Consider the following 17,460-nt stretch of genomic DNA (forward strand, 5'->3'; position numbering starts at 1 on the left):
CTTAGACCCACCTTCATTTATACTTATCGACTCAGAATCAAATTTTCTAAGCTAAGTGATTGTAGATATGCCATTACTTCTCCTGTCATTCTCGAATGACGAAACAGTCTACTTTTCATAGCCAAAAATAACAGTACTGTAAAGTTTAACATTTTTGAACTTATTTCGAAAGGTTATACTTTTCGATACTGTTTTGGAGTTAGCCACTTATCATAACGGCAAATAACATTCAAGCGGAGAAACAACGTATCAGTGAAAAAAATCCAATTCAAATTTTGTATTCAACTCGTTGCAAAAAATGATTGTTTCTGCACTCGTCCTATTTATTTTGCATTTTGACTTTTTAATTCATGAAAATAAAAAAAAGGTTTCTAACTTTGATGACAATTTTGGCATTGTAAATAGGGTGGTTCAAATCCGGGCTTTTTTGGCGCTACCCCCTGAAATCATAGATTGACCCATCACTAGGCTAAATTCCAAATTTGAGATCATTCTGACCACGGGAACCCCTCCCTCTAATCGCTTGAAGTTTGTATGGGAAAAATCGTCAAAATGTATGGAGAAAAGCAACTGTTTCAGTTTTTTACCTGTGGAGGGCGCAACAGTCGTCCAATCTTTATCAATTCTCAGATGTAGAACCTTCATTAAATTTCGAACAACTTTCTCGAAGACACCATATTTTTAGGATTTTTTGCTGAATATTTATTAGCTTCCGAAAAGGACCCTTTTTGCCCAGACGGCTCTAAGGGGCTACCTAGAAACAATTATTTTTAAAAGTTTTGAATAACTTACTTGATTTTTTTTTATTACTTTTTTCTGAAATCTTGAAACCTATTTTTAGAGCTGCCGAGAGCAGAAAGATTAAAAAAATAAATTTATGTCGTAGAAATTTCTAAAAATTAATTCATTTTTTTATGCAAAACGTCCTGCTGATCTTTTAAAAAGTTCGTGAAAAATATGATGCAGCGCAACGAGATAAAATATTGAGAATATTCATTTGGTAAAGTCACAGACAATTTACTTCTCAGATTTGACAGAAATGGGGTAGCTGAACTCGAATTTGTTGTTAAAAACAAGGAAATAAAAAAAACATATAGGGGAAATATACCCTTTCAAATCAAACACCTATCTTCGTCATATGAAGAGTTTGATGCTCGATTAATACTATTTAGGCTATAAACTTACCAGCAACAGCACCGCCTCAAGTAAGCACGCAAATTTATGCCATTTACTGGCCAAAAGGATCAAATTTAATGCACTGTTGATCATAATTTCTATTTTGCGAGACCATTTCTCATCATTTTGGTGGCACACACATCCACACGCAAGATGAGAGGTTAACTGCTTAACGAAAGTCTCCATCAATATCTTTTCACTTGCGCTAACGAATTCAAAGCGCTTAAGATATAAAATTGCTTCCAACTACCGGCAACATGTTCTTTTGCACATTAGTTAGTCACTCACTTGAAAAATTTTCCCGAAACATGTAAATAATTAGCAAGCGCCATAAAAAAACAAACGCGCCAAGTCTTTTGACTTTCAAATTTAGACGACCCATTCCAATCGAAGGCTGAAGAAAAACGAGCGAGAAGCGAAGCCAAATAAAGAACAAAGGGTGGCCACCAACACCACCAGCAGGGCCTGTTGGAAGCTGCCAGTGATGCCAGGAAACTTTCTCTATAAATGCTACTTTTCGTGAGTATTCGCTTAAAATTTCACCGATTTTGGCAGCACTAAGCAGACCCAAAAGAGTACTGGAAGATAAAAAGAACTAGGCTGAAAATAGGGAAATGGGCGTGGCCCAATGCACTCGACTGAATAGAATGCATTTGAGAAACATTTTTTTAAATTTTTCTTAAAGGAATAGCATAACTTAAAAAAAAGTGAAAATAAACAGAAATAGTCACAAAAAGTTGATCGAATCGTTGGTGTACTTGGTTTTAGTGAATTTCAAGGAACACTCCAGATTATCCAGCATCATTCAAACACGACCGCTTATTAGGCTTAAAATGGGTATATTTCCCCTAGCAACCGGATTATCTAATTTGTATTGATAAATCAATTCAATATATGCCTTTTTTAAACGCTGCCTCTCCGTATCCTCGAGAATCTTGAATTGCCTCTTCTAATAAGGACTTCAATAAGAACTAAGCCTTGAGTCTGTCTGTGTCTGTGTGTTTAACCAATCCAATATCCGTAGGCCGGCTACGAAATTATGGGAAAGTATAATTTGTATCAGTCTTGATTTATGCTGATACAGCTTATCGCAGTCCCGGACATTAGGTGGTGTTAGCCCTCGCGCTGCTTCTAATGACCCGTTTCAGAATGACAGAGCTCCTTGCGGTCCAATTCCGAGGTCATTGGGCATTGTCTGGCCCCGCCCAAACATAGACCAAGAACCAGAAGAGTCCTCGACCTATCTTTAGACTTCCAATCTCATAAGGCAAACATGAGATCAGTGCGTATTTAATGGTTAAAAAGTATGCAAAATGTCGCAGTTTCTGTTTGGATAGATCTCACCAAGTTTCTGGAGCCCTCTTTATCGGTTTCTTCAAAGCATCTGAACGTTTTTCGGTCGCAGGGGTCCGGACGCCCAGCTGCGGGTCCTCAATCACGGACAGCTTGATCTTCCTCATGCCGATTCGACACATATCCTGGCGAGCGTCTTGTGAAGATTTTCCATGACAGCTACGAATACGATCCTGCGGTTTCATCTTCAACAGGAAATCGGGATTTACGAAAACCCCCTAAAAGAGCTCACCGGAACTTATGTTGGTTCACTCTTTAACACGATACAAGCTCACAAAAGTACACATGACTCTTTGATTAATATAATCAATTTTGACCGAAACATTTTCACAAAACAAAACTCCGCGTCAAAAAAAAAAAAAAAAAACAATTCATTCCGCAACACTGTATCGAAACTATCAGGCACTCAAATTTGACGGGGAATCAAGAACTAAGCCTTGAGTCCTTCGTAATGAATTTGTTAACATACCTATTTGAATTATATCGAAATAACTGTATGTAGCTTGATATTCGAAATATATTTAACAGCTATTGAAAGCTTAAGATGCTGGCAACTGAGTCAGATAATTCTAATTTATCTAACCATTGGAGGTTGTTCTATGTGATTTTTTGGCGAGGTATGTCCAGAAGAGCTAGACCACCTTCATGATTGAGATTTGGCATCTGTAGACATTTTTGTGAAATTTTGATGAAATTGTTTACGATTGTTTATGTTTTTTTGGCACGTTATTTTGACGAAACAGAATGTTTTACCCCTATTTTTACAGTTTTGTAAATAATTTTACTAATGAATGCTTCATCTTCTACCGACGCAATATCATCACAATTTAGCTTTATTCAAGCACTTCCGTATGAACACCCAGCAACCATCATCATGCTTCGCGTACTCACCCTCACGATATCGTCCTGCACGAGCGTCGTATCGACCTGAGCCGGATACAGATGCTCGGCAATTTCTTCCCCAGCCGACGCCGCTTCGGCCGGCTTCGCTTCTCCTTGCTCCGATGTCGGCGGCTTCGGCTCATCCCCCGAGGTATCCTCAATCTTGATGTCCGGAATCGGAACAACGGGCACCGTATCCTTCTCCTCGCCGCTTGCCACTTGCGGCGGTTGATCTTCCGGCGTTGCCAAAGTCGAAGACGACGGTTCGGCATCCGCCTGACTAGAGGTAGCAGCTGTCGGTGAGACAGCCGGAGCAGGATCAGTAGTGACTGCGGGTTCTGCCTGCTTCGCAGGCTGTTGAGTTGTGTGGCTCGGCGTAGCCGAACGACTCTTGTGGGATGATTTGGCCCGCTTGCGGGCTTGGGTGGCTAAGCGAAGCGCTTGTGGGGACGCTCCCCACGTGTACAGCTTGTTGCTGGCGGTTAGGACGAGCTGGAATTGAGAAATCGTTTAATTCATGGGTTTTGGGAGAAATCCAGGAGAAACTTACGTTTACAAACAACTTTGTGGTGATGAGACTGATTTCTTCACCGAGCTCTACCCGACGAGGTACCAGCGAAAGCACGAACGACTTTCCGTTCCGGGTGTCCACAGTCACGTTGAACTTGTCCTCCTGACCGAGACCCAGCTGACCGTAGTGGTTGGATCCGAACACGTACAGGACGTTCCGCGTGTTGGCGTCCTGCTTGCAGAGCACCAACGTGTGTGCGTGCCCAAGTGCGATTTGTTGAATGTTCTGTGAAACAGCATAAACTTGGTTTTTATCAAGTTTTTAGATTCAGTCAAGAGACAAACCTTCTTCCGGAAGAACTCGACCACCTTTGGCTTCGGACAGTCCGCGACGGTTCCGTGTCCCAGTTGTCCGAAAATGCCCCAACTAAAACATTTGTTGAACGATTAATCAACAATCAATAAATCACAACAAACTACACAAACCCCCAAGTGTAGAGCAGTCCGTTGGCAATCACGGCGTTGTGGTACTGGCCGGCACACATGTGCGTTACGTTCTTCCCGTCCAGCGCCTGTACCAGCATCGGCTGCAGCGCGTTTATTACGTGGCTTCCGATGCCGAGCTGACCCAGGTTGTTGGCGCCCATCGAGTAGATCTGAGGAGCAAGAGATAGAGATAAAGTTGACACTGTCTTTGCCATTCTTCTAAAGCTTGGGGGATCTTCAAGAAACGCGTGCAGTTCATGGTTCATGCGTCTTCGCCATACTCCATCAGACATCTGCACTTCACCGTAGATCGTTTGTAGCGGTTCTAATCAGTGTTTTGTACACCGTCAGCTTCGCGCGGCGTTGCACTCGATCTGATGTTAGAGTTTTCGGTAATCCAAAATAAGCACGATTCCCAGCGAAAAAACGAGTCCGGATCTCTTTGCTGGTGTCGTTGTCGGCGGTTACAGCGATTCCAAGTACACGAACTCGCTCACCTCATCCAACTCATCATCATCCACAGCTAGAGGAGTTAGATTTGGGTGGCCGTCTTCGTCGTTTTCATGCCCAGTCCTAAACGTCTTGCTTGTACCTTCAGTCGTATAAAGACATCTTTCACCATCTCCAGGTTTCTTGCCACAATGTCGATGTCATCGGCAAAGGCAAGCAACTGGTAGGACTTGTTCAAAACCGTGCCTCTCGTTTCGACTAATGCCTTCAAGGACGATGATGAACAGCGCACAGGATAGGCCATCACATTGCCGCAGCCTTCGGCGTGGTCCCGGAATACTTTGGAGTTCTAGTTCCCCCAAAACACGCACGTGACAGCTCACACCATACAAGGAGCCTTGATCAGCCGAGTCACTGAATCCGGGAACCTGTTCTCGTGCATAATCTGCCAGAGCTTCTCGCGGTCGTCCGTATCATAGGCCACTTTGAAATCGATAAAGATGTGATGTGTGGACACGTTGTACTCAAGACATTTCTCGAGGATTTATCGGAGACAAAATAGTCGGTCCGTAACAGCACGCGCGTCAGTGAAGCCTGCTTGGTAAGCCCTACGAACCTCCTTGCATGGGGCGACGGCAGATGATCTGGAAGAGGATTTTGTAGGCCGTGTTGATAAGCGTAATGCCGCGGTAGTTGCCGCAGTCCAGCTTATCGCCCTTTTTTTAGATGGGACACACGACACCATCCGTCAATTCCTCCGGAAGTTTCTCCCCCTCGCAGATCTTCGAAATCACACTGTGGAGAACCCTCGCCAGTTTCTCTCCTCCATATTTGAAGAGCTCACCGGGTAACCGATCCTTGCCGGCAGCTCCGTTATTTTTCAGCTTCCTGATCTTCCTCTTCACCGTCTCCAGATCAGGTACTGGGAACTGTTCATCAGCTGCGGGTGCTCTAAGGTTGACTCCAACGCCGTCTCCGCTTGAATCATCATTTTTGAGGTGCTCGTTGAAGAACTGCTTCCACCTATCCAACACCTCGCTTCACGCTCAGGTTTCCCGTGTTGTCACGGCACACGTCGGCTCGCAGCACGAAGCCTTTGCGGGGCCACAACCTCGGTCTTCCTGCCGGTCTTGAGCATGAAAACCGCGACCTTCCGGTTCCGAGCCTGCCTGTATCGTTTCATGTTGCCTCTCGTCGCCGCTTCTTGTCGTAAGCTGCTTTCTTCTCGGCGATAATCCATTGGCACTCGTCGTCGTAACAATTCATTCCGACTGACTCGGATCGCACTACCCAGTGTGACTTCCGCTGCACTGCCCATGGCCGATAGTTTTGATTGCATGCTTGCATCAACCAGGAGTGAGTGCAGATATTCCAGGGGAATGTCTTTCCGGGGGGAAGAACGTGCTCCGCACTACCATCCCTCTGGAAGGCTGCGGAGTTGATGCAACGTTGGCCGTTGTCGTTCGTGACGGTGGGCAGGTTATTTGGCCCAATATCCAGGCGTTCATATCTTCGATGACGCTCTCCCTTTGCCAACAGCTGTCGAACTACTGCTCAAGCTTCACGTAGAACGCTTTTTCTTAGTCTGGGATGATTCCCTATGTGGGCAGTGTACGTTGAAGAGGTGATTGTTGAAGAAACGGCCTTTAATCCTCAATCTACACATCCGGTTGTTGGTCGCCGCCCAATCCATCTCGACTTAGAGTTTAAGTTCGTTCAACAGAGCGTAATCGTATCCGTCCAAACGTAGCGATTTGCATTTCTTTATTCCGAGTCTCCAATCGGTGTTCTTTCCTTGTCCAAGTAAAAACTGAAACGAAAGAAAAAAACAATCAATAACCCCAAAACTCACCCCATTGCTCGTCAGCAGCAGCGTGTGCAGTCGGCCACACTGCACGCCCAGCACTTCCAGATCCAGCTGCTTGATGAACGCCGCATGCGGCGGATACCCGTTCGCCCCGAGCGGATCTCCCTGCAGCGACGTCCTACTCAGCGCACAGTTCACCCCGTTCGATCCCCACAAGTACGCGACCTTGTTCAAGACGCAACCGGCGTGCGAGAATCCGGCAGAGATGGGAGAAAACTGCCGCAGGCGCATCTCTACCAGGCGTTCGTCGTAGTGGACACGGACGTGACGGAGGGCGTTCAGGAAGCTGTTGGAGGTGTGCAGCTTGAGCAGCTGGGCGCGGATCGACACGGCGAGGAACGTTTCGATGAGCGACTTGCAGAAGAGGAGCAGGGTTTTGTCGAGTTCGCGCGATGCGCTGTCGTGGTTGGAGAGTTTGTGGAGGAGGGGTCGGTAGATGGGGTGGAAGGGGTTGAGCTGGTGGATGAGCCGCTCGAGGACATTGATGTCGAAGGTGTCGAGACAGGTGCGGATCATTTCGAAGTAGTTGATGGTGTACTCTTGCAGGTAGATGAGGGTTTCCATGAAGAGTTCGTTGGAGAGGTTGTACACGTAGGTATTCATTTCGGCGTGGTTGTCGGAGAGTTGTTCCCAGATGCCGATCAGGCAGGAGAACACGTCCAGGCAGGTGCCGCGGGTCATTGCGAGCAGGACGGCCGAGGAATAGAGTTTGCCATGGGCGAGGACGATGCAAGCGAGGCTGGTGTGGTACTTGCTGTTGGTGACGATAAAGTTCCACAGCGGGATGTAGTTCTTGTCCTGGACGCATCGTTCGCAGAGGGTTAGGAGCATGAGGTTGGAGAGGTGGAACTGGGCCGTGGTTGAGATTTGGACGTCCCAGGAGACGTCGTCGTTTTCGTACGAGTAGTCGCTGCACTGGGCGCCGGCGTTGATGGGTTTGAGGGAGACCTTGGCGTTGAGGTTCATAAGCGAGTCGTAGACGACGTTGCCGAGGTGGGCCTCGTCGACGAGGAATCGCATGACGTCGTGCATCACGAACTGACTGTTGATGATGTGCGAGTTACGGAGGGCCATCGAGCAGAGCTTCATGAGGGCGCCGTTCTCGTTGACTTGGGCTAGTTTAAGTGCGGTCTTCATGGGGGAGAGCCTGGCCACGTTGTAGGTCATCAGGGCTTCGGTGATTTTGCGACGTTTGAGCAGAACGTCGCCGGCGTATTCTACGCAGGTTGCTAGCGGGAGGTTAAAGGTCGTGCAAAAGTCCTCGCAGGGTGCCCAAAGGGACTTGTGTGCTAGCTTGAGGAACAGCTGACGAGCTGTGTCGTTCAACTCGATCGAGTACAGGTTCTTGTCCGTAACGACAACGGCTTTATCGAACTCTACCCGCGGGAACGCCCCAACCATTACCTGAGCCTCATTAGTCTCCAACTTCTTGTCCATCCGGAGACTTCGCTGCATCTTCAGATAGTTTGAAACGGTTGACTTATTGAAGACAGATCTCCCGTCACCACCATCCTCAGTCGCGTTCTGTTTAACCTCTTCCGCGTCCTTGCCCTCCTCCCCGAGCGAACTAACCCGATGAATGGCCAGCACCTTCTCTTCCGGAAACTGGAACAGCGCCAGCATGGCGTGCTCGTTAAAGTCGCAGTCATCACCCATCTTCATTGCGGCCATCTGACAGCTGACGACCGACACCGCATTCACGGAGTCCGTGTTGGTCGTCTCCGTCGACAGATCGTCGTCCTGCCGCGAGCTGTTGAGATCTTCTATACTGCTGTCGGTGCCGCGACGATCTCCGGCAGCTACCGACGCTTCTTCCTCTGCGTTGGACGCCGCTTCGCCGGGGGACGAGTTGGTGCTTTCCGTGGTCTTGCCGGACGCTAGGCTGAGGTTGTGCTGCACGTAGATGACGTTCTTGGTGAGGACCGTGGTCTTGCACTGCTTTGGCACCTTGTAGATATGTAACGGGATCAGGCTGATGTCCATGCTGTGTACGGACAGGGTGTCCGAGTAGGAGTGCAGTGCGCTAAGCAGATATTTACCGTCCATGTACTGGACCACGAAGTACGGTCCGGCCGGGGTCGTCAGAATCTCCGGATACATGCCGGGAAGCTCCATCACCGCCAAGTTCGCGGTCTGCTCCTTTACCCGCTCCTTTTCCTTCATTTTACTCCGGCTCTCCGACAGCTTTAGCTTCAACGTGCCGATCTTCTTGGCTCCCAAGTCGCGCAGCGACATCAACCGAGCTCGTGCCGCTGGAAACAGCTTCGGCAGCGAACTCTGCTGATCTTCCCCAGACGTCCCCTCACCCTCAACCTTCTCAAAGTCGTCACTCGACTGTGGTTCCGATCCGCTCGGACTAGATCCCTTCTCCCCAGCCACGTCCTGCTGTTGATCGCCCTCCCTCGGCAGCGATACCACAATCTGCCAGTCGTCAATCGTCCCCGAGTCGGATCGCTCATCCCCAAACGACTTCAACATCTCCGCCTTCAACTCTTGACTCGACGTCGGCGAAATGTCCCCCGGGAACACGTACTTGATCGAGTTCTGCTCCAACAGCAGCTTCCACTGCTCTTTCGTCGAAGTATTAATCATCAAGCTGATCGTCTCCATGCTATTGTCTTGACAGATCACCAACTTCTCGATCGACCCGCGCTCACAGTTCGTATTCCCCAAAAAGGGACAATTCGGCGTCAGCGCTACCACGCAAATCGACCCATCCGAATAGCCCAGAATCGCCCGCGGTTCATTCGTCAACGTCTTCCACCAGCTGCAGCACGTCGGATACGGACACGACGCCGACACCGTCGACTCGATGCTCGAACTGAGCGTCCCGCTCGTCGGACACTCCTGGCCCGGACTGCTCGCCCCACCCACTTCCTTCTCGAAAAAGTTCTCGATCGTCTTCATGGCAATGGGCGTTGTCGCAGCGACGTCCTGCTTTTCCTGCTCGCCGCCCTCCTGTAGCTTGTTGTAGATGCTGTTCAGCGAGTAGATCTCGTCAATCTTGTGCGTCGTGTAGCACGAGTCGGACCGCTTCATGGCGGAGACGGGCGCTGCCGGCAGTTCCGAGCTCAAGCTGCTTGACTTTGAACTGCCGTTGGAGGCGATCGAGGAGCGATGCGAGCCCACCGAGGAGGCGCTCGTCGAAAGGTTGTGCGAATTGTTGGGGCATGTTTGTGGGTTTGGGCACTCGTGCGGGCCGATGAACGGGACGATGAAGGAGGTGATTTCGTCCGTGTTGAAGGTGGCGTCCGCCGGTTTGGACTTGTCGCAGATCGAAAGGGCGGGAACGATGTGGAGCGTGTTGTCGTAGCCTGCGGGAATTAGGAGAAAACAAAATTTAACTATACACAAATGAAACAAAGCATTTTTTGAAGTAAAACAGTTTTAACTAAAGGTGGTCAAACATAATTGTTACCTTCCTCACTGAAGAAAGGCTATACAATCACTCAGAAAATTAACTTCCTAATTATACCTCCTAGACCCACCTTCACGTATACATATCGACTCTGAATCAAATTCTGAGCAAATATCTGTGCGTGTGGTGGGATAGTCAGTCCGATCTTCGCAGTTTCCCTCAGCACTCTCCAACGCTATAACAAACAGTTGACCAACCTGCTGAGTTGAGGATTGTGGTCCTCTTAGGTGCTGCGACAGGTTAGGACCAAGGATCGGTCAATAACTAATATAATACATACCAAAAACAACTCCTTACATTTTATACTTCGAGATCATGTAACTGACGAGGGTTACTTGGTCCAAGTGGGTCTTTCAGGTCTTGAACCTGACGCTATACTCGGAGAAAATGTACCACAGCTCAACCAAACTGTAGAACACCTCCTCTCCTTCAGCCTTGGGGGTAGCACGGGCGCCCGATGCCAGTATTTTCTTGACTGCATCCTCTGGGTCGAGGGCGATCCTTTGGTTTTACGTCCAGGACTGCGCCGGCAGCCGCTTCAGCTCGGCTTCTTTGTCTTTGCACTCGACCGTCTTGTGGGGACTCCCACAGTTGTTGCACCTCCCTTTGAGGTGCCAGTTCCTGGTTCCATGACCCAGTTGCAAGCAGTTTCTGCACTGGGTCCCGTTCGGCCACTTGTTTGGTAGGCCTCCCACCGGATGTGAAATGCTTTCAAGCGCTTGATTTCATTTATCTGCTTGAGTTTGGTGTACCCCTGCGTAACAATGGGGAGCGTAACAATGTAAGGGGTTTCCTCCGATGAGGTAAACTGTCCTTTTCTTTTGATGGCGTGCACCTCCACAGCATTCAGGTTGTGCGATTCCTTAAGGTCCTTCTTGGCGTATTCTGGTGAAGTCGGTGGGAGTCCTCTGACCAAGACGCGGAGATGCCGCTCGCTTCGTCTCTCGTGGGTATAGAACTCTTCTTTGTTCACAATCAAGTGGGCCAACGTGGTTTCAAAACGGTTCTCGGAGAGACAGCATTTTTATCCCAAACGGCTTGTAACTTGGTTGTGATTGTTGTTGTTCTCCACCTGCGTGCTGAACTTGTTATTGCTGAAAAGATTTTCCTCTTGGCCATTTCCGACAACGGCTCCGTCGCTGGCCTTCTTTTGCTTCCGTGTTACGTTTACGGAACGAAACTCGTCCCCATCGGAGGATTTTTACACCTCCATCCGTAAGCACTTTGCCGCGCAACGAATCAGAAACACGCAACACTGACAGCAGCACAACCGTTTGCGGCGACGTCTCGCGCAAGAGTGTGTCTTTGTCACTTCTTGTAAATTGAGGTGATGAGCCCGTCTAACCAGACGGTCGAATGCTGTTTTTCGTTACGGAATTCAGTTATTTGTTTATCCTGTCCTTGGCGATACCCTCTCGTGTCTCACTACTCACTAGCTTTTGAAAGGGCTCCTTCTAGCTAGCCGCTTCTCAAGTCTTATTATCGCCGCGGCACTAAACCGAATTGAACGAGAACAACTCTCGCGACGAATCACACTTTCCCTTTTTCTGTCAAACTGAAATGCACGATTCCCAATCAGTGTGTAGGCCGGTTTGTTTTGGTTTTTCGTTCTTGATTTTGCTCGAGGTGATTTTCAATTGGGTACTAAAGCCCTATGCCAATTTTTATGTACAACGGTAAAAAACACGATTAAAAACCATTTCTGATCACTCTTTTTCATTTTAATGCAATTTTTTTTTTTGACAAGACAACATTTTTTCGATGGATCAACTATGGTCCCCTTGGAACGACCTGTCAAGTAAGAGCTTTTCTGTCAAGAAGGACCGCGAGGTTAATTTTTCAAAATTGATTTAAAAATCCATTTTAAGCTCTTTATGGTCGAACAAAGGGTCATTGTACTCAGAAAAATAAGCTTTATCGCTGTGAACAATGATATCAGCAATCTAAGCTTCATTTTAGGACCCAATTGTAACAGGTATTTTCTATTATTATTTTTATTTTTATGTTATTTTTCATAAAATAAACGGTCACTTCACCAACAGAAATGGCCAACCTCATTATCCAGAATGTCCGGCGTCAACATGCCAGCACAAATACGATTTATCATGCCTTGTACGGTTATTTTTTCCTGGGAATGTCCAAAAAGAAACTGGCGGAAATCTACGGAAAAGCTCAATCAACGATTACTGAGTGGTTCGCGAAGTACGAACAGACCGGTGCAGTCAACAGAAAGAAACGGGTACAAGTCTACAAAAAGTTCGGTGCCGAAATGCGGACATGGCTAGTCGAACTGTACAATCAGCACCCGATTCTGTTCCTCGACGAAGCACAAGCAATGTTCCAGCGGATGTTCAAAGTTTCGATAAGCGTATCATCCGTGTGGGCCATATTACACGAGGCTGGAATGTCGTGGAAGCGAATAGAACGGCGTGCAATTCAAATTCGTCAGGACGAAATTGTCCGTTACGTCAAAGAGCTGCTCTCGTTCCCGTGGGACCTGTTCAATCTTGTCTTTCTGGATGAGGTGAGCTTTGACAACCGTGACATGCTGCGGACCAAGGGGTACGGAATCGTTGGCCAGAAGGTGATTTATCGTGGAGAATTCTGCCGCAAGCCTCGTGCATCTATGCTTTGCTTTCTGGGTTCCGGTGGAATGCTGGATAGTTTCTGGACTGAAGGCACTTTTACTAGGGTTAAATTCTTTGAGTGCTGCCGTACATTTGCCCTCAAAAACAAAAAAGTTCAGCGCTATCCGGGATTCCACTCCGTATGGATCTTGGACGGGGCCAAGATCCACTGTGATCGTCACATCGTCAAATATCTGAGGACAATTGGCATTGTGCCTATATTTCTTCCGGCTTATTGTCCATTTTTTAATCCGCTGGAAGTAGTTTTCGGTTTGATTAAGAAGGATTTGCAGCGGCAGCACCGGCAGAATGTTCCCGTGATGCATGAAGTTCTCGATGCGGTGAACCGTTTCAAAATTTACCCGTGTTTGCGACTTTTCGAGCACTGTGGCTATTATGCCGGAGGAACTTTTTTGCCGGAGAAAGGGATGGGACAAGATCCGAAGCAATTTGGACTCAATATTCTACCATGAAGAATAAGTTAAACAAAAATAAAGAAACAATACCAAATCCCTCCAGTTTATTTATTCCACGAATGTAATACTATCACGAAGCAATCCTTAAGCATGTTGATCATCGAAGCAATTGGTGACTTCGGCGGCCAATTGCTGGCTTAATTCACTCTCCTCCGGTTGCATCACAGTCTCCATTGCGGAAACGATTCCACTGCTTGCTTCCGCCTCCGCTTCCATTACATTACTTGAAAGCCCCCTGGAGAACAACCATAGCTGTAGAAAATTCCATTTTGAGCTCTCGTATCTGTCGCAAGTTCCGGGAGTTGATCGTGTTGGCCACAACCATCCCTCGATGCACACCATCTAAGCGTGCTGCCTCTGAGACCCCCACCCATCGAAAATACTTGGAGATTGTTGCTGGAGGGTTCGGTGCCATCTTCATACCTTCTTGCTCGTGGGCGGGGGCAGCATGAATGACACTGGCCCACAGCAACCACGAACTAAAGTGGCCTTCTAGGTGGAGGTGTCCCTCTTGCAGCTCGTTCGCCAGAGCCGATTCGTCTCGCATTGAGTTTGCCCCTGCACGGTCAGGTTTGCTGGGAGTGATTAAATGTTTCAACACATCGTTGAATTGGTTCTTGTTTTCTACGTCCAGAGAGTACGCGAAAACAAAAATCTTTATCGATTGGTCGCGCCACCTTTGCAGCAATCTTGCAGTGAGATTTTCAATGCCGTAAGTCTTCCGAGCATTCATGTCTTGCAAAAGGAAAAACTTTCCCACGTCATCGAATTTGGGTTTCTCATCGACGGCCCATTTGGGGACGTTGTCTTGGAAGACAACTTGCCGTTTGATCAGATCCTTTCCTGTATCCCAAAGACACTCAATAACGTCCTCAATCGAATCCCCAACGACTCTGGTCGACGAATTTTCTTTGGGTCTGAGCTGGTTCCGGAACAGCTTTTGACAGAACACAGCATTGAAGGAGAAGAGTTTTTCGCATCTGGGCCTCTTCGACTTCGAGCACTCTGCCACAGGCTGCGGATCTTCCTCGGCCAGATCCTCTTGCTCATCGTCATCCGAGAAGGGGTTGTAATCAATTGCACCCGTATCGTCTTCCTCCTCCTTCTCCTCTTCGAGCAAATGCTCAACTTCTTCGTAGCTTCCTTCCGAATCCGGCTGGAGCGGATTGTAGTTTCCACTGGAAAAATTAAAAATTCTATTAAATTATCTTATTTAACAGTACGTAAATTAAATATAACTGTATAAATTAGAAATTTAAACAAACTTACTCAATTTCCGAAAGCGACATTGCTGCAAGTTTTATTTGTGACTTTTTGTTTGTTTATATTTTGCAGTGACATTTGACGCACCAAGTCAGTACACTCAAAAAGAGGATTGGTTAGATTTTTTCGCAGGTACCCTGAGAGTGGCGCTCGTAATTCGATTTATCTCCGAAATCACAATATCTGCCAACAGCTAATTTTCCTAGTCATAACGCATGACAGGATCGTTCTTACACCGTTGACAGTTGCGTAAAACCTCCGCTTATCGTTTACGTTGTACCTATTGTGCTTGAGCTTCGGCAAATATCCTTCCGTCGCACTCCCTTACTTTTCGGCGGTGGCTTCGTTTCTCGTAACTTCTTAACGCACCACAGTATGGCCGCGTACTTTTCGCCAGCATACGTCTACTAGCCGTGTTCTTCTCGTCCGTCACTCGTTGGCACTCCGCGTTGAACCAACCATTGGTCTTGCCGATCAGTTCCGTAACAGTTTTGTTCACGATGCTCTAGAGGGCTATCCTCACAGTCACGACGTTCTAGCAGGATTCTAGCAGAGTTCTTACAGAGCTGGATATTCTAACAGCATTCTAGCAGAAATGTTCTACCGTTCTAGCAGAATTGTGGCAGAACCAGCTCTGCTAGATTATTGTGTGACTGGGCAGGTGTGCCTCGGATGTTATTGCGAGCGAAGAAGGTGCTCCAGCAAGTCATTCCTCTTACAGGATGGAAGAAGGCTTTCCTTCCGACCTGCGCGTTTGCATCACCGATGACTATTTTCACGTCGTGTCTTGGGCGTTCTCCATAGGTATTGTCGAGACGCTCGTAGAAAGCGTCGTTCGTCGACGCGTAGATGTTGATCAGACTGTAGTTGAAGAATTTGCCCTTTATTCTCAACACGCAGATCCGGTAATTCACTTGTTTCCACTTGATGACTCGGTTCTTCTGATCGCCAATCACTACGAAACCGACCTCATACATAGCCTTTTCGCCGTCACTGTAGATTTGGTACTTGAATGAAGTGTTGGCGATGGGATCCACCAGCGTGAATTCTTGCTCTGTGCTCTGTGCAGCTCCTGAGCACAAAGACCATCAGTTGGAGATTTTAGAGAGTTCGAACGTTCCAAGTACCAAGTTTCCAATCCTTTTCCTTTTTACATCACCTGGAACCCCCTCCCCCCCCCCTTATTGTTGAAATTTAAAAGTTTTCAATTGCTTCTTCTATGTTAAAATAAAAATCGGGCATAAAATGAAATAACTAATAACAACTGCTGAGCAGCTGACTTGCAGTCGAATAATACTTACAAAACACCAGCAGCCAGCTTCCCGTGGTATCAAACGAAATGTCCTGAATGCACTTTCGGTTCTCGGCGAACCAGCAAATCAGCATCAAGTGCACCTCCCCCTTCCCATCGATGTACCGGAACAGAATCTGATCGTTCCTCCGGACTAAACAAAGAATCTGAAAGTCCCCATCGGTCTTGGTGCTCGCCGACAGCTTCGCGTCCACGTTCGTAATCAACGTCGTCAACCGGAGCACGTCCCAATCCTTCAGGGATGCCATCCTCGAGAGGTTCTTCTTTGTCCTCGCTCTGAACCGTCCCGTTTTGCGTTGATTTTATCTGGAACAACAACATAAATCGGAATTATTTTACGTCGCCTTAACTCACTACCTGTGGGGTAAAACCAGACGACAAAAGCAAGCAAAAGCCAACAAAAAATCTCATCAAACTTTGTCACTCTCTTCCTTCAGCAGCCCTTTTCTACCTTCTTCCCCCACCCAAATCGGGGTCAGCAAAAAAAAAAGAAGTTAGAAAAAGGCTTCCCAACCCGAATCACACCCAAAATCCGGCCGCAAATTCACCGCCACCAGCGTGCAAATCAATCGAACGACGAAAATAGCACACCTTCGAACGCGAAAACTCACATTTTCAGCAAAATTTAGCAGTTTTTCACTCCGTTCTCGGACGTCCCGACCGTTCCTGCGGAAAAAAGTTGACAGATGAAAACTGGGTGCTCCTCTCGGGCCGCGGTCGAACAAAAAGCAACAACAACCAAAACGCATCAGTTGTTTTCTGTTTTGACAGCGAGTGCGGTGGGGGTGGGCGAAGGAGAAGACAGAGAGCGCTGTCAGAATTGCGAGGTTAGCATTTGAAAAGAGCGTACAATACAAAAACAAAGCTGGGTTCAAGATATTTTGTAGTCAATTTCATAGTTCTGATGAAATTAATCCATTCATTTTTAAAAATAATGAGCAAATTTTCACTATACACAAGAATAAAAATCATTTTACTACAGCAATGTTGGAAACCGATCAACCATCATACTCCATTTTGATTTGTTGATACAGCAGTCCACCAAGTTCACCTCAGTAGAGTGAGCTTTTCACCACGTACAGCAACTTGCAAGCTTTCGTGTGGTGGACTTGGGGGGAGAAAGCAGAGAGAATGGGAAAAACGGGAAAATTAAGGGCAGACGATAAATTGCGTAGCGCAATTTTGTCTTGCTACTCAAACATTTTTTTTTAAATTTAATGAAACAATGATTTTTTGTCTATTACTGCATTGCACAGTGGGAAAAAGGGACCCAACAAATTACCGCAACATGATTTCGCGCAAACCATCAATTGCTATACACCAAAAGCTTCGTTTTTGCACCAGGAACAAAAATCTGAATCTTCCGGTGGCTTGTACTCCGGCCACCGGTCCGTGCAGTGCGATTTTTCATCGGATTATTGTTCCTGGTGCAAAAACTAAGCTTTTGGTGTATAGCAATCAATGGTTTGCCCGAAATGATGTTGCGGTAATTTTTTGGGCCCTTTTTTCCCACTGTGCATTGGTTTAATTTCAGAGCAGAAAATAAAAAATCATTTTTTATGCATTTTAGTCCTAGTAATTCGCCTTAAAAACAGGATGTTGGGTCCTTGAGCCCATCGTTAATTTTTATTTTATGTAAA

General features: G+C 47.1%; 2 protein-coding genes across 3 annotated transcripts in view; one reads left to right on the forward strand and one right to left on the reverse strand.

The window, feature by feature from the left end:
- LOC120431080 (uncharacterized) overlaps window positions 1-16,583 on the reverse strand; it is a 19,539-nt gene extending 2,956 nt beyond the window's left edge. The window contains exons 1-7 of one of the 2 annotated variants that reach the window (XM_052706151.1): window positions 16,432-16,583; window positions 15,810-16,126; window positions 6,710-10,038; window positions 4,408-4,577; window positions 4,267-4,348; window positions 3,962-4,207; window positions 3,421-3,903 (exon numbers count right to left, since the gene is read on the reverse strand). In XM_052706151.1, coding sequence (XP_052562111.1) covers window positions 3,421-3,903; window positions 3,962-4,207; window positions 4,267-4,348; window positions 4,408-4,577; window positions 6,710-10,038; window positions 15,810-16,068 — 4,569 coding nt within the window. In that variant the 5' untranslated portion in view covers window positions 16,069-16,126; window positions 16,432-16,583. Of the gene's footprint in view, window positions 1-3,420; window positions 3,904-3,961; window positions 4,208-4,266; window positions 4,349-4,407; window positions 4,578-6,709; window positions 10,039-15,809; window positions 16,127-16,411 lie in introns of both variants that reach the window. The other variant, XM_052706154.1, reaches the window with a different exon arrangement.
- LOC120431081 (uncharacterized) lies at window positions 12,187-13,442 on the forward strand. Its single transcript, XM_039596235.2, has one exon. The coding sequence runs from the start codon at window positions 12,187-12,189 to the stop codon at window positions 13,240-13,242; it is 1,056 nt and encodes a 351-aa protein (XP_039452169.1). The 3' UTR covers window positions 13,243-13,442.
- Window positions 16,584-17,460: the final 877 nt, after the last annotated feature.

This window comes from Culex pipiens, chromosome 1 (assembly GCF_016801865.2).
Source record: "Culex pipiens pallens isolate TS chromosome 1, TS_CPP_V2, whole genome shotgun sequence".
In the NCBI taxonomy this organism is placed as follows: Eukaryota; Metazoa; Arthropoda; class Insecta; order Diptera; family Culicidae; genus Culex; species Culex pipiens.